Consider the following 16,750-nt stretch of genomic DNA (forward strand, 5'->3'; position numbering starts at 1 on the left):
GCGAAAAACTTCTGTCTGACCCCTACATTCTATTCTTAGTAACAGCAGCCATGTTATTTGACGAATAAAAAATCCCCAAATCAGTTCTAGGCAGAATACCCTAAGGAACATGCATACCAAATTTAGTTCGGTTTGGTATTGTAGTTTCAGAGGACAAGAGTTCTGAAAAAATGTTAATGATGACAGATATCAAGTGATGGCAATAGCTCACATTGCCTATGGCCAGGTGAGCTAAAAATTGATATAGGAGAAATAACAGGTACACAATAAGAACTGGATATGGGTGTAAGGACATTCTAATCACCAAATGCCAGTGCAGATCCGGGTGTCAAATGAATAGGCCTGCATTGGGCTAACCTTGGCGAATAAATGACTAGTGATCAGAACCATAGCCAGGGCACACAGAGCAACTGGGTTGTGTGCCCCAGGTGGTGGAATGGGGTACCCCTGGTGTGTTACATGATGGGGATGTCAGGCTGTAATACCGAAAACCTAACTGCAAACCATAGTGGTGCACCATGTTGGGAAAGATGCCACGTTCCATGCACGTTAAAGAACCCTGCTGTGGTATTCGATAGGAGCAGGAACCTTTGCGCTCCGCCACAGGAGGCTAAATTGCCCGACCCTACCCATCCTTTTTTTTTCTAGTGGCAATCAAAATTTGTCAACCCTTTTATCCTTGTGTCCCATCCCATTTTTCATTTCATCATTATCATTGCATGTTCATTTTATTATCTATTTCATGTTCATCACCTGAATATAGCTGAAATATTGCTGCTCAGGTGTTAAACCCCAATAATCAATCAACCAATCTGATCACCAAATACCGTCCAGCATGTAAGTGGGTGTTTGATTATTGCAGGTTGTGTAGTCAGCTACAGAGGAACATAATATAAATTCAGTTTCCATTTTCATTAATCTTCCTACATTCTTAGTGCAAAGTTGAACAAAAAACATTTGTCTACATTCAATTAATAAAAGATGCCAAAACAAAAACTCAATTTAAAGTATCATGTACAATTACCATATTTGATGTAATTTGCACAACACAAGCATATCAGGGCAGCAAAACCAACAACAACAGACTGAATTGTACTTTTCATTGCGTGGATATTTGTTTCAGTTCTTCACCATCTTTAACTGAAAGAAAAACAACATTTGAAAACAGTAATTTTAACTAAAAGCTCAGATTTATAGTAAATATACATGTAAATATATACATTTACCTTTGTTGGACTGCTCTTGATATGCTAACAGTACATAAATTCCAGTAAGACAACATTTTTGACAAAACCATTTATCATCAAGTTATTGGAATTCCAGTGATTTTTCTAGCACTCTGCAATTTCATAATTTACGGAAGACCTTTCAGAATGACCAAAACATTCTAATCTAATTTTGTCACCTGAAATCTTTGAAAGTACAAAAAACATTTAGAACTCTAAGCCCAACATTGGTTCAAGTGGTGAAATTGACAATTTCATTACCCCAAGCTTATTACAATTATCAACAGGTGTCAAAATTTTGTGAATACAATGTTAATCACCTTATTCATCAATTACAGGAGTAAATGTCATCTCTTGACCACTAAAGCTTGACTTTAAGTTCAAATGCTAGTAAAATTTTCTGCTGGAAAATTACTATACTTCTCTTTAACATTTTATCAAAATGTATCAAAATGACATAAAAAGTTATTTATCATTTATTTTTGTACATCAAATTTGAGTGTATACTAAACATGGGTCATTTGATCACTACCCGCGTGTCACATTTTGTAGTTGCATGTGGGCAATATTTGAAAATACATTTATGCTATAAATGAACTCTTCAGGGACCAATACTAAATATAACTGCTAAATAATTACATAAGTTTGTCATTAACTTGGTCTAGATCCCTGAAGCACAGTTGAAATTGTGCTAAAAATAGAACCTCATGAGGCATCACTGGGGGAAATGTTTGTATGTCCAATGCATGCAGTACTGGTGAATGTTAAGGCAGTTCATATCTACATGTGTATATCAACACTGCACTAGATGAATTTTTGTGTTTCTACAGAGAAAACAGAAAACAGCATTTTTGTTATATCATAGATATTTATGGAATGTATGTCACTGATAATAGTAAGGCCACTGGATTTGATGGTGTGTCAGTCAAAGTAATTAAAGTAGCTAAATCTGAAATTGTTAAACCTATTACAAAATTAATAAATAAATCTATTTGTAATGCAAAATTTCCAGACAACTTAAAGGAAGCCCAGGTCATTCCACTTCATAAAAAGAATAGTCAGTTAGAAGCTGGAAACTATAGACCTGTTAGTATCCTGCCGGTTGTGTCGAAGTTTTTCGAGAGGGCCATATACCAGCAGCTCAGTGATTATTTTGAAAATATTTTCAATCCTTGTCTGTCAGCATTTAGGCCTGGCTATGGTTGTAATACAGCCCTCCTAAAAATCATTGAGGACTGGACAAAAGCGGTTGATGAAGATATGTATGTAGCTGCTGTTCTTATGGACCTGTCGAAGGCCTTCGACTGTCTGCCGCATGACCTCCTTCTGTTAAAATTGAAAGCTTATGGTTTATCCAGTAATGCTTTAAATCTAAAAAAAAGTCTATTTGTCAAATAGAAAGCAATGTGTGAAAGTGGGCATTTATTTCAGTAAATGGCAAAACATTTATAAAGGTGTTCCACAGGGTTCCATTCTGGGTCCTGTACTTTTTAATATTTTTCTTGATAATGATATTTTTAACTTTGTGAAAGAAAATATTTTATATAACTATGCAGATGATAATAAATTGTCACACTCAGGACCAGACTTCAATGGATTAGTGAAATCTTTAGAAAATGAAAGTGAAATTTTAATCAATTGGTTTAATAATAATAAAATGAAAGCTAATCCAAATAAATTTCAGGCGATTGCCATTGGGAGCAAATAAAAAATTAAATTTAATATGGATGGTAACTCAATTTCTTGTGAACATGAAGTAAAACTCATGGTGTGAGAATTGATTATCAAATATTATTTTATATTATTATTAAATACAATACACATATATCTGAAATATGTAAAAAGCTTCAAGGCAGTTAAATGTGTTTAAAAGAATTGGCAAACATCTACCTAAACTGGGAAGGTTAATTATTTAACATTCATATATTATGTCTAATTTTAATTATTGTCCGGTAGTTTGGCACTTTTGTGGAGAGGGTAATACTAAAAAAACGATAAAAAAATTCAAGAACATGCCTTGAGGTTCATTTATGAACAGTAATTATAATGATCTACTATTGAAATCTGGTTTACCATCACTTAAAATTAGAAGAACTATGGCAATGGAAACCTTCAAAATTCTTCATAATAAATCTCCTGTATATCTTTATAATATTGTGAATTTTAAAAATATATCTTATTCTTTTAGAAAACAACATACTGTAGAAATTCCACAGGTAAGAACTACCTGTTTTGGATTGCATTCACTGAGGTATGCTGGAGCGCACTTTGGAATGAGCTGCCTGATAATATAAGACAACAGTCCAACCTTAATCAGTTTTAAAGCCTGATTAACAACTGGAATGGCTGTTCTTGCAGATGTGGCTTTTGCAGGTCTCAATGAGTGCAATATGCTATATCATATACATGTATGTATGTCTTGCGAATTCCTTTTCATAGTGTTTTATTTTAGTTTGCTTTGATAGTGCATGAATTATAATTAGTTACTAGTGCTTTTATAGTGCTTCATTTTAGTTTGTTTTAATAGCACATGAATTATAATTGGTTGCTAGTGCTTTTAATGCAGCGTGCTAGTTCTGCTTTGTCTTTGCTTTGCCATATTTATGTATTTAATATTTGTGTATGTGTATGTATGTGCTGTTACATGTATGTCGTTGATTTTACTGTTGTAACATCGGATAAAAGTTCTACAGAGCTTATGTTTTGTATGTTTACATATACCGACTTTAAATAAAGTTTCTTAGTCTTAGTCTGAGAGTGTAAAGAGATTTCTATTTTTGATGATTCTTAAAGGCTGGGGAGTTCCCTTTGTAATCAAATATCAGGTACAAATGCATGCTATTTGGATTGTCTGGAAAACATGCATAATAGTGGAAAAAAATAATGTCTATTCATAGGCAATGTACATTTAAGTCTAATTTCATGTCTTTACACAGTGCTGTGAATAACAGATGAAAATAGTCCTCATTTTCTCATGCAAAAGTGACTAAAGCTTTCAAGATCTTTGAAAAAAACCTTTATTCCCATGTGGACCAATTGTGCACTACCTATTAGGGACTTCTTACTGTACTATTAAGAATCACAATTTATGGCTAGAATAAATGAAGACCCTTCCAAACAACATTTCATAGAAAAATTTAATAACGTGTAGATAACTGGACAATATTTTGGCTCTAAACAACAATTACTTCAAAATTTATACTTAAGATATATATCCTGTAGAAAAGCCTTTTAATAAAACAAATATATATATCCATATATATATATAATAAAGAATGTCTGTTTCTTGTTCTTAGTATTAATGTCAATAATGGTAAACTTATACAAAAATTTACGATAAAAGGGATGATTTTTCACTCCCTATTGTCAACTATCAATTTTAAGATGGTAATGTCCCCTTGTCACCATCATACGGTGTTTACATATCACATTTTTTTTTATTTGCTCGTATTTGTAACAATATTTTGGATTTTAATGAAAGGAATCTTTATATAACTTAGAAATTACTACAAGGTTTTCGATATCACTAGCTCGTAAAAACATTCACAAAATTTTCGATCGATATAAGGAATTCCTCTCGAATACAGATGTACTTCTACAGGATTAACATGTGTGATTACTCTCAGCCTTTGTTTTACAGTAATATTCTACACAAAGAACCAAAAGCTTGATATGCACCCAATAGGATAACTAAACCAATGAATAGGCTCATTTGTAAGGGATATATTTATGATGTTGTTGGCAAATTGTTAAGGATAGAATTTTTTGGTCTTAACATTGATTCACTCATAAGGACTTTACATAGAAATTAAAACACTATATTTAAAATCATTTTATGACATGACATGGGTTGTGTCCTTATTGTATGACTTAAGATATACTGCGATTCTCTATGCTGCATGTTCCAATTGTATCACTGTATTGAAAAGAAAATCCTCTAAAATAATTTTTATCAAAAACCTTGCAATGGTAATTTGTAGTGATGTACTTCAACAACTATTTAATGGATCATGATAACTTTTAAATCCTTATTTCATCTTCATTCAGTCTGACAGCAATTTTCCGAACACGACCATCGAACATGACAAGAAATTTCCCCTACTTTCCTGTATGCCATGGGTCATTTCGTCTATATTCTACATCACCTTGGGTTGTTTCGTCTACATTTCTGTTGTCAATTGCATCATCATTTTCAATTGGAATGATGTTTTAGTTAACAGATATATTCAATACAGAAAAAAAAATAAGTGAATAATTAGAATACAGCAAGTGAATTTAAAAATTACCTACAAATTACACTAAATATACTTCAGTCACTAAGTTTGACTAATAGTCTATCCTTACAAATCTTGAATAACTTTCTTGATCTTATAAAAACATCATTTATATTAACCCAACAATAAAACCATGCTTGTTTATTTAATTAATTGCGAAACTGATTAATTGCTTGCAGGAACTTGGTTATTTGACATTTCTATTTTCAGAAATCCTTTCTTTTTCTTATTTCTAATTCTTGTTAAATAATCATTTCCTTCATGCATCTGCATCAATATTGAAATTTATATATTTTAATTTAAATACTGTCAGTCAAACCTTAATCAACCCAGCTGTTTTTTTTCCTTTATTATATATTTTATAATAATGATTGTTACCCCCATATACAGAAACATATATTTAATCTGTTTATAAATGGTATTTTTGATCAGCTTAAAAATGGGAACACTGATTCAATATTAATCAATAATTTAAAAATTACATCACTAATGTATGCAGATGATATTATTCTGCTGTCAGAAACAGAAAAAGACCTGCAAAATGTACTTAACATTCTTAATGATTTTTGCATTTCATGGAAACTTGAAGTAAACACAAAAAAATAAAAAAAAATTATTCAATTCAAATGGTAAAAGTTTTCTCAACCACTTTTTTGATAAAAATATGCTAGAAACAGTAAAATCTTACTGCTACCTGGGCATTACATTTAACTACAATGGTAATTTGAATCTATCAAAAACTAACCTAATGGAGAACGGAAGAAAAGCCTGGTTTAAAATAAAAAAGTCATAGCTACAGATGTTCCTTGTAATTTACTTGAAAAGTTATTTGACACTTTGGTAATACCCGTTTTTCTTTATGGAAGTGAGGTCTGGGGAGCTGGAAAAACTTTAAGTGACTCTGACCCATATGAACACTTACATTTGAAATTCATAAAAGAAATCCTTGGAGTAAATAGTAAAACTACAAACAGTGCATGCTTAGCAGAACTGAACAGAACATCTTTATATCTAAAAGTTCAATTGAATACGATTAAACTTTTAAACCATATCCTTAACTCCCCTGATACACTAGTCTACGAAATGTTCAGAGAAGTTAAAAACAACAACTTGTGGATGTCCCATGTAAAAAATATACTAAATAAATTGGGTTCCATCATCCTAACTTGCAATTTAATAACCTTCAATTTTATATCAAAAGAATTGAACAAAGACCACACTATCAGTTTAAGCAAAATTTAGTAGGTTCACTAGCTATGAGTGAAAAACTGTCATTTTTCCGTAAAAAGTTTTATTCTGTCTAAAAGACCCCCATATTTTGATTTATGTAAATCTAAAACAGAAAGATCTATCATCAGTAAATTTCATTTGAGTGCACATGCACTAGAAATAGAAAGGGGTCGGTACAAAAACAGAGAGAAAAAAATGTATTTGTAAATCATGTGATAGTGGGAACATAGAAGATGAATATCATTTCCTCTCAAATTCATGAATGAATGTTGGAATCGAAGGTCAATTTAATTTAACAGAAATTATATTAATATGTAACGTTAAAACTATAGATTAATCTGTTTTTATCAGATTTACATCACTGTCACCATGTCATAAATTTAGTTTATATGTAGTTCTGTTTTTGTTCATGCCATAACCATTTACTGTAAATGTGTTTGTGAAAATAAATTGTCTATTGTCTATTTAATAACACGGTGACACAATTCACTTTAGCAGGTGAACAACCCGAGGTGAACAGGAATATAGGCAAATCTACTTGGTACTGCCGAAAACCATATAAAAATTTCAAGTTGGTCTCTAACTTTCCTGTCATAGAGAAAACTTGACAAATATGTGGTTGCTTAGTTTAGACTTAGTCCCTAGGTCAAGCACAACAAATACTGAAAATGTGTATCATTCCATGTTCTTGATCTAGCCATACCCCGAAACAGTGGGATCTGCTTCATAGTGGGAATAGAGTATATACTGTAGTGTAGATGTGTACTGTATGAAACAGGCATGTGATGTGTAGCTTGTGATTAAAATCATCTTCTAATAAAAAAAAATAAACTGGTGACAATTGTTGATTATTTTGAAAAGCTATTAATCTATATTTTTGCACTACTGATTACCTTTTAGGTTTAATACCTATTAGACTGGCAGATTCGATGTAAACAGATGAGAATCACCTGATCAAATATTGTTCCTGGATAATCATCAGGGCAGGTAACTGAGACAGAAAAATTGTTTGTTGTAACGAGAACAAATAGAGAGAATAACGAGTTAATTAAAAGACTATTTTGAAAAGACAGAAGTAATCGATAAGCAAAATAAGTTTTGACAAACTCCTCTATTTGTTGACAGCCTACAAAGGTGTATAATGCGCAAGCTCAATAGTATCAGGAAGTTATCATTAGTGGTACGAACGAGTACCTTCTTGTAACAATGGTAAGTGGGTTATTTTTATACTTAACGTGTTCACGTACAGTCAACTAAATTCATTCACACTAAGCATACCTGGACATGTACTCAATAAAACATACATGAAGAATATTCATGTTTATAACCAGAAAGACAAGTCGACCCATAAATCATCGGACCTATTAACGTTGATGATTGCCATTTTACTGTTTCGGTTCAGAATAATTTCGTACCTTATATCTCGACTTCACGTTTTTGCGAAGTAGATGTATATCACACTCCCTGATCGAAATAACACAAGTCAGTTATAGCAGTTTAACGACAATGTTTACTCGAAATACAAGTCTAGTGATCTACGACAAACGGGATGACTTTTCACTCCGTATTGCTAACTTTCCTTTCATCTGTGGCAACATCCCTTCAGTGCCTCGTATGGAGTTTTCACACCACAACTCATACGTTATGCCAGAGGTTGCCGTAACTTTTCAGACTTTTTGTACCGCGCTAGATTTCTTACAATTAGGCTCCTGGAATAGGGTTATCTTGCTATAGTATTGAAGTCATCACAACAGAAGTTTAATGGTCTTCAGTTGCGGATCCAGACGTGGGGTGCAGGGGGTTGGCAACCCTTTTCATTTTCATAGCACCCCCTTTTTACGAGGAACCCCGACTGGCACCCCTCCTTTTCAAAGTGTCATAGTTTTCCTTTCCTCTTTCGTCTTACCTGGGCTTGACCTTTTATGAGCCACTCGGCGAGTGTTGAGGACCTTAATCCTTCCGCTGTACCTGGTCCCAGTTTATCGTGGTCCTATAGCTAGTTGCTCATTTACTTTGTTACTGTGTACGTATTATTTTGGTTATTTCTTGTTCATTAATGTTGTATGTGTCTGTTTTCCATATCTGGTCTTTGTCCCTTGATTACATTCATTTAATTTCCACTGTAATCTTAATTGGTTTTCGATACCGGGTCCAGGATTTAAGGTCAAGGGCGTTAACGTAAATTTATTAAAAATAACTGACTTCAAATCAAGATTTCATGCAAAAAAGCCACAGGATCAGATATTTGAAAAAGGGGTCCAGACTATTTCTTCCAGCGTCCCCTCTCAAAATTCACGATATAAATAAAATTCTCAATCAAAAGGGGTTTCCAACTGCCGTTACCCTTTGGAAGACTGCCAACGAAATATACATGTTATGTTTCAAAAAAAAAATCCTCGCCCCCTAGCTCTAAATTTTGAATCCTAGTTAAACCGAATATTAGATGAATATTGTTTAATTCTATTTCCAGAAAGAAACAAGGAAACTTTTCAGTTGTGAAGCTTTATCGACTTGGTAACTTGTGAAATATTATAGATGAAATGACGAACAATGCGTTTCCGGTTTGGAAGCATAAGTACGGGCAAAATCATTGTATTTTTAGTTTTAGTAATTGTTTGTATTCAAATATGGCATATCAATATGTTAAGTAAGCAAGAGGAGCGAACAATGGAGCCAAGGACAAGCAAGAAAATGCACGTGAAGCCCGAAGTAAAATTGAAACGCATGTTACTGGAAAAAGTTGAAAGTGCACACATTTTAGATAGTAGTGGATCATATCACGTAGTTTTAGATGTTTTTGGAGCCCGTGACAGTAAGTTGAATGACGTTACGCTTGTTTCGCAAACGTCAAGCTACCACTTGAATGACGTTGTTGATCTCTGTGAACATTGGAGTGGTCCTGTTTCTATTTCTTTGTTCACATATTCTGTTGATTTTGAATACGCTCTAAGATCTTTAATACAACTATATTTATGTTATCCTAAAATCAAGGAACATGTTAGTTTTCACCTAATTTTCCCTATCAGTCACAAAGAAACAGTTTCTAGTTTCATTTATAATATAGACTGCAAAAAAATTAACCGTACTTCTGATGTAATAAACTACGACATTGATGGCATAGAATATCCTCACAATTTATTGAGAAACACTGCAATCAAGTTTAGCAAGACAAAATATGTATTCTTAATAGATATTGACATGGTGCCGAATATGAACCTGAGAGAAGATTTTAATAAATATGTGTTTGACCGAAAACATAACACGAACGAATCAATCGTTTTTGTAGTGCCTTCATTTGAATCTAAAGTTGAAAGTGGCATTCCAACAGACAGAGAACACTTGCTTAGATTGTGGCGCCTGGAAAAACTACGTCCTTTCTATTTTGATGTTTGTTGGAAATGCCAAAGACCTTTACAGTACGATAAATGGAAATTCTTACCAAAGCCAGAGAACTTGGAAATAGCGTATTTGGTTGATTGGCAAGATCCTTGGGAACCCTTTTATATTGCACCACGAAACATGCCAATGTATGACGAACGATTCAAGCAGTATGGATTTAACAGAATTAGTCAGGTCAGAAATTATATAGGTACAAAAATCTTCACGACTGCACGGTTTTCACTTTGATCGCTCAAGCCTTACACTTCCTCTGAGTTAAGCTTTGTTTACTCTAAGCTACATAAGCGTTGCAAGGATTTACATGAGCATGATTTTTTGCAGACCACTTACCTGTAAGGCACCGTATTTTTGTTTAAAGTTTTTATAGCAACCGAAATTACAAAATCGCAATATTTATTTGAAAATCTGCCTTGTCAAAAAAATGGGGTAAGTATAGAATCATATTTAAAAAAAAATTTTTTCAATGAACCAGTTAAAAAAATTTCCCCCAGATTTGAACATTTATTTTAAAAAAAAGATCCCAGGCCTCCCTTGATAATAAAATGCCTAAACTAAGTCTATAAGTCAATTCCATTGCAGCAACTCTAGCATCGGTGCCGAGTGGGGCAAAATAAATTTTAGACATTATATATATATATATATATATATATACACACACACACACACACACACACACACACACAATATCTACAATATGTACATTTTTTCCGTATTTTTTTTGCCATTGCACAAATTTTCCTGTTTACTTTGAAGAATCACTTGTATAAATTAGAAAGAGGGTTGACAAAATGAAGATTCTATCTTACATTATTGTGAATTTTTTTCTAAATTTATATCGGCTTAAATTTTCTTTGTTTGTACGTATTTTTAAGGAGCACACCGGATGAGAAACATGCAAAATGTGATTCATGGTTGGAAAGCCTACATATTTTTATTCTTGATATTTTGTTTAAAATGTTATAGTAAACAGAAATTTACACGTGACTTTTCATATAATCCTTGTTCTTAGGAAATAACAAAAATATATAAAATGTGTTGTAGAATTCAAAATTAAGGGAAATAACTGTGTAAACGGCACCAAAATAAAATATACACTATTGGATTTTCAATGTGATTATTTTTTTATATTGGAGAAAGACAGATTAGAATGAATAATTATACTTTTCTTTTATAAAGCAACTTAATTGCAAAAATATGTAGTCCTTTTGGGGTGTATTGCGTATTACAGAATTTGCATGATTCTTACAAAGACTACTACTTGAATAAATATCAAAATATAAAAAAGAAAAATATTCTAAAGGTTAAAATGAGATTGACAGTAGAGAGAAAGGTCCTACTGCATACGGACTGTTGAAAAAAGACTGATTCCGTCGTAAGTTGTATGATCAATAGGGTAAGACGATTTTCGCTGTCATAGATCCGCTTGTTATAAAGCTCCTTTTTAACTAATAAGTTCAACTTTTTCGTTTGTTGAATTGTAGGTGTGCGAGACGAACATTGCTGGATACTACTTCGGTGTTTTAAACAATGCTTTTATAGTCCACAAAGGTTACAAATACCGCAACGGCTTCCATAAAACCAAAGAAATGGAAAACAACAGAAATCGAGATCTCTATAGGCAGTTTAAAATGGAGCTAAAGACAAAATATCCAGATTCACAGCGGTCTTGTTGAAGTTTGTTCCCTCATGAAGCCAGTGACGTTTTCTATTTACATGGTCTCATTGTTTTGATGTGCATTGTCTTCGTGTGAACTATACATCAAACGACCATTGGGTATGGAAGATTGATTAAAGTAGAAACACTAAAACAGAACATTTCTTGACTTTTATTTTGTTTTTTTGTTCTTGTTTTTGTGTTTTGTTGTTGTTACAAATACACTGATACACCCTATTACCAAACTGTAGTTACCAACATGCCCGAAATTTTAATGATTGGCATGATTTATTAGACTGTCTAACTAAAGGTTCTTTTGGTCTTACTATATACAATTTCTTGGGTTACCAAATACTAATGGATCAATCGATCACACGAACCTAAAAAAAAAAACAACCAAAGGCCTATGGATCGATTGAAAACTGATACATTTTAGATTATTCAAACTTACAAAACTTCATTGCGACATAACTTCTCTAAACGATCACAAACAACAGAGGGTTCCCTGTCCCAATAAAAAAAAACACAAAGACAAGTAAATGATACAAAAAATGCTAAAACGGTTAAATCTGCTTTGTCGCATTTATTCAAATGAAGGACGGATATTGATTATAATACTATAAACACGAGTATAGCATGAAAATGATTATTTCTCTAAATTTACCATTAAAATAAGAAAAAAATAATACTACTTTACACCCCGGTTTTAAATCAGTAAACATGTAACACTGAGAAAAAGAGCTAACTATGGAAGAAAGCTTTGCAGTTAATTTGTTTGTGCTTGTAAATTATAACAATACTGTATCCACTTTCATTTCACTGAGATATATATATTTCTATAAAAATATACGATGTAAAGTATTCTGATGAAATCATAACGCTCACTATAAAGCTTATTGCACATAAAATAAAGTAGCACCCCGCATTGCATAAGTTAGTAACAAGCTCCAATTCATTAAAACGTACAAAAAGCCTCAGTTTCTGCCTTATGGTAACGAGAAATCCGCTAATGAACTTGTGGTTATATACTGATATACTAATGCACATCATCGTGTATGTTTATTGTTTGAAATATCACCTCGATTTCTTTAAAATTGATTTCAGTTTTTTCCGTCCCCTGGTTTTGTCTTTCTTTTTCGATCTTAATAGCTGCACGTGCAGTTCTGTTCGGTCATCAAAGTCATCGAACATTTCCTCGTCGTCTCCAATCTGTGTTTGCGGTAAAGTAATTGGTATTTCACTGATAGTGATAGACCCGAAATATAACCAATCTTTCAGCAATGACGTCGTCAGAGGATGGAGCTTTAATCCAACCATATAATTGTTAGCTGCTGAACTCAACACTGGTTCCACAGCGGCAATTTTCTCTAGCACTATATCCTTAACTTTATGCCTTCCAAGAAATATTTGGACATCCGACCCGAAGTTTTTCATTTGATGAAGTTGCTGTTTAAGGTTACATAGATCTCGCTCGGCGTTTTTCAAATCTTCAAGAACTTGGCCGTTTTTCGATGTGCATTCTTCGAATTTCGTTTCTAGTTCTTGAATCAAATTTTCCTCTAACCGATCCAAATGTTTGTTTATCATAGATCGAATGTTACTGATAGATTCCCTAATGTTTTTGACTTGTTTATCAACTTCTTTTGATGCTTCTTTGTGGCCATTTAACAAAAATTCTACATCGCTCAAAGGTTTTGTAATACATTCCTCGAGACCATCGAAAGCCGTTAAGTCTTTGGCTTTCCGAGCAACCTCCGTAAGCGGGATGATGTCGGATGAACATCGGTCATGAACAAATTCGACGCATGATTCACAGAGGGGTTTGTAGTGTGTTTTACAAAACATTGTTAGTTCCTCTTTGTGAACTTCACATGTTTTGCTTACAAAAAAAGTTTGCATTCTTTTAAACTCTTCAAGGTCGACAATTTTGTGGTCACGTGCCATATTAATAATGCAGTGCAGTTTTTCACAATCCCTGCAGATTCCTTCATTGCATCGGATACACCACTTGTTTCCCGCCACTCGACCACATGAACAGAGAGCAGGTGTTGCCATGGTTATTGGCCTAGGAAGAGAAGTAATATTGTAGAACATGATGAAGATCAGTTGCGGAGCCAGAGAGTGGTTGGCATCCCCTTTTTATGGAAAAATTTGTCATTTTTACGTGTAATTAACAAAAAATAATGTCATAGCACCCCCTTTTCTGAAGTGTCTGGATCCGGTCCTGTAGATCCATTTCTTAACAAATAAACAAAAAAAAAACCTCACTATTTTTTTAGAAACTTGATCGCCGGACTGTTCGGTGTAATTGTACCCTTTTCTGGACAATTCAGACTGACAATTAAAAAAATAAGTACGAATATTATATTGCACACGGATTGTATCTGTAACTATACAACTTCATATCCTGTAAAGTACCATATGAAAGAAAATAAGTGATACATGTATACCATAAAAACTCTTAAAATTCAAGCAGGATCTCTAGAAACATTAATACAATCAAATTATGTTGTTAAGATAAAGTGTACAAAATTTTCACGTAGACCGTGTATAAGACCAGAATGTCAACTGCCATTTAAATAAATATCGCATATCACTGAACGGATGAGAGCCTGACAATTAAAACCACCTAAATACCTATAACGCATAGGATTTAACTTTGAGAGAGTGACAAATGTGTCTAGCACCAAATGGCCTGTTATACAAATATGGCCGTAAATAGCATTACAAGGACAACTTGTCGATTTTTGCACTATTTTTCAAGTTGTGCTGCTAACATATTTTCAATTGATATAGAACATATGTTCATCTTGTTTTAGCAAAAGCCAGCGTCGATTTTATAGTATGCCAATGTAAGACACAAAATAGGACATTTTTTCACCGGATTTTCCAGAGGAAAACATTCGGCGACTGCCAAAATTGCTCGTGCTGTAACTTAAACAACTTTTGACGGAATCTTGTTTTTATTTGCTTCAATAAACCACAAGGGCTTGCTCTCTGTGAAAGTAAACATGAAATATAAAGGTTAAGTTCTGTAAAGCATAACAAGAACAATGATGTAAGATTTTGGGAAGAAGACGTACATGCAAATTTGTCAAATAAAAATGCAAGACCACGGGTTTAAACTCCATTGAATGTAAACTCATGGCATAACAAAGTTACTAATCTGATAGGCAAACTTAAGTCAATTTACAAACTTTTCAGATGAATAGAAAAGAAAATAAACATAAAGTTGGAGAATATTTCATTTGCAATTAACTCTTTTAGAGAAAGTAAGGTATGAAAATAAAGTGCATCAATGTTATGTTTATGAAGTAGTAAATGACATTTGACTATTCGATGTTCTTACCTTCCAAATCTAATACATGTAGTAAATACGTGCAATTAAGTAAATCGATTAAATTGAAACAAGAGCTATTATCCTGCCCCTTTAAGTGGATTATAATTACGTAATATGAATTATTAAAAAGCCCTAAAACGAAGCAAAACTATGTATTTCCAATGTGTGAACAACAATTGATATGTTAAATGCAATCAAACACAAAACTGTTCCACCAATTCAAACACTAGCTAGCAGATGAACCTCGACAAGTGTCAGAAATTACATTGTATAACGTGAGATTCTGAAACTTACGTAAATTCATCGAACTTGTTATTTTCGCTACGTCTTTAAACCGTTTTAAACTTAGGCTCAAAGTAAATAAATCGGTACTATTATTAAACAATTTTAAGTATAGATATTAATTTTAGTCAAAACTACGTTTTCTGTAAAAAAAAAAAAAATACTCACCTTTTCGTTTACTAAATTCTAGATAGATCCGGCTCCAAGCATTTAGATCAGATAAGTGTGATTGTGTATCACCTGTTATCAAAGTACATGTAAATGTTTGTATAGATTAACATTGACAACACTACTATTTGTCAAAATATAGATGTTCCAATTTGAAATCTACCACAATGTAAACATCAGTTGAAAAATCAGATGGAAGGACAGTTTTAAACTCCCTGCTGAGTTTCCAATTCCCTGTTCAAACGACTTTTAATAGTATTTCCTGGAAACAAAATGTCAGTAGGTAATTGACAAAACAGCTTTTAAATCAAACAGGGTCCATTTTTGTCATTTATTTGTCTTTCAACGACAAAATTAAAAGAATTGTATTGTGAATGGTACGTCTTGATAAGTAGACATGTTATTTTTGTCTTATTGCTTTAAATGGTTAAAACCATGCACATTTAGTCTTAAAACTATAGCCATCATTTTCACTCGTTCTATCAAACTCTGCTATCTGTAGTATACATATCTGTCTTAATGAAAAATATGTTTCCCTATTAGAACTTTTAACATGATTTACGAGCACTACATGTTCTTCAAACATCCCCATGCTGTCAGTTTGTAGGTGTATTTCTTCCTCTGTCGTGGTCTTTATGCCTTTACCATAGATCAAATTTTTCATATTTGTTGAATCGTTCTTTGTATGGTGCATGTTATCCAGAGTTGCGATGTCAAAGTGGACCTATGGGGTCCTGGAGAAATGGACGAGAAATAAGAGTGAAGTGTGCGGGGTTTAGGAAGCGTAAATTAAGGACACAGAGCCAAGGAGTAAAGTGACCAGGTTTTGTTATGTTTGTTGTTTGCTTTTGTTTGTGGCCAAATTTTGGTTTTAATCCGTTAAGCCTTGTTGGAGTTATTGCCTTTTTTCAACGATTTTTGTTATTTTCATGTTACTTCTTTCAAAAATCTTCTCCTCTGACACTACTTGACCAATTGAAACCAAACATGGCACAATGTTGTTAGGGGTATCCTGCATAGAATTGATGTGGGGATTTTTGGTTCGTCGAAAAACATGGCCGCTATTACTAAAAATAGAGCATAGGGGTCAGACTGGTTTTTCGCATATATCTCCAAAAACCGTTAGGTTTAGATAAATTCTGACATGGGTAAAAGTGTTCAGCATGATGAAATCTAT

General features: G+C 33.1%; 3 protein-coding genes across 10 annotated transcripts in view; 1 reads left to right on the forward strand and 2 right to left on the reverse strand.

Moving 5' to 3' along the window:
- The window catches only part of LOC148626350 (sushi, von Willebrand factor type A, EGF and pentraxin domain-containing protein 1-like), a 29,006-nt gene extending 20,978 nt beyond the window's left edge, over positions 1-8,028 (reverse strand). For 2 of the 7 annotated variants that reach the window (XM_088570253.1, XM_088570246.1), the window contains exons 1-2: positions 7,624-7,764; positions 1,025-1,140 (exon numbers count right to left, since the gene is read on the reverse strand). In XM_088570253.1, the coding sequence (XP_088426379.1) occupies positions 1,025-1,103 (79 nt within the window). In that variant the 5' untranslated portion in view covers positions 1,104-1,140; positions 7,624-7,764. Of the gene's footprint in view, positions 1-1,024; positions 1,141-1,865; positions 2,051-2,310; positions 2,553-7,623; positions 7,780-8,008 lie in introns of those variants that run through there. The other 5 variants (XM_088570250.1, XM_088570251.1, XM_088570248.1 and 2 more) reach the window with 5 other exon arrangements.
- LOC148626351 (beta-1,4-glucuronyltransferase 1-like) lies at positions 7,804-12,020 on the forward strand. 2 transcript variants are annotated; one of them, XM_088570255.1, is made up of 4 exons: positions 7,804-7,939; positions 9,201-9,542; positions 10,017-10,303; positions 11,611-12,020. In XM_088570255.1, exons 2-4 carry the CDS (start codon positions 9,281-9,283, stop codon positions 11,800-11,802), a joined length of 741 nt encoding a protein of 246 aa, XP_088426381.1. In that variant the 5' UTR covers positions 7,804-7,939; positions 9,201-9,280; the 3' UTR covers positions 11,803-12,020. The 2 variants fall into 2 exon arrangements, with proteins under 2 accessions (XP_088426381.1, XP_088426380.1); XM_088570254.1 differs by having other exon boundaries at positions 9,201-10,303.
- A 331-nt stretch (positions 12,021-12,351) lies between these two features.
- LOC148626352 (uncharacterized) lies at positions 12,352-15,729 on the reverse strand. Its single transcript, XM_088570256.1, has 2 exons — positions 15,574-15,729; positions 12,352-13,848 (listed from the first exon to the last, which is right to left on the reverse strand). The coding sequence occupies exon 2, from the start codon at positions 13,836-13,838 to the stop codon at positions 12,858-12,860; it is 981 nt and encodes a 326-aa protein (XP_088426382.1). The 5' UTR covers positions 13,839-13,848; positions 15,574-15,729; the 3' UTR covers positions 12,352-12,857.
- Positions 15,730-16,750: the final 1,021 nt, after the last annotated feature.

The sequence above is a fragment of the Perna viridis genome, chromosome 2 (genome assembly GCF_037379345.1).
Source record: "Perna viridis isolate PV_CMFRI_1.1 ecotype Kerala chromosome 2, ASM3737934v1, whole genome shotgun sequence".
Lineage (NCBI taxonomy): Eukaryota > Metazoa > Mollusca > Bivalvia > Mytilida > Mytilidae > Perna > Perna viridis.

Coding starts and splice junctions, on each gene's coding strand:
- LOC148626351 (XM_088570254.1), top strand. CDS start 9,281: ATGCGTTTCCGGTTTGGAAGCATAAGTACGGGCAAAATCATTGTATTT. Junction 10,304..11,610: donor GATTTAACAGAATTAGTCAG/GTCAGAAATTAT, acceptor GTTGAATTGTAG/GTGTGCGAGACGAACATTGC.
- LOC148626352 (XM_088570256.1), bottom strand. CDS start 13,838: ATGGCAACACCTGCTCTCTGTTCATGTGGTCGAGTGGCGGGAAACAAG.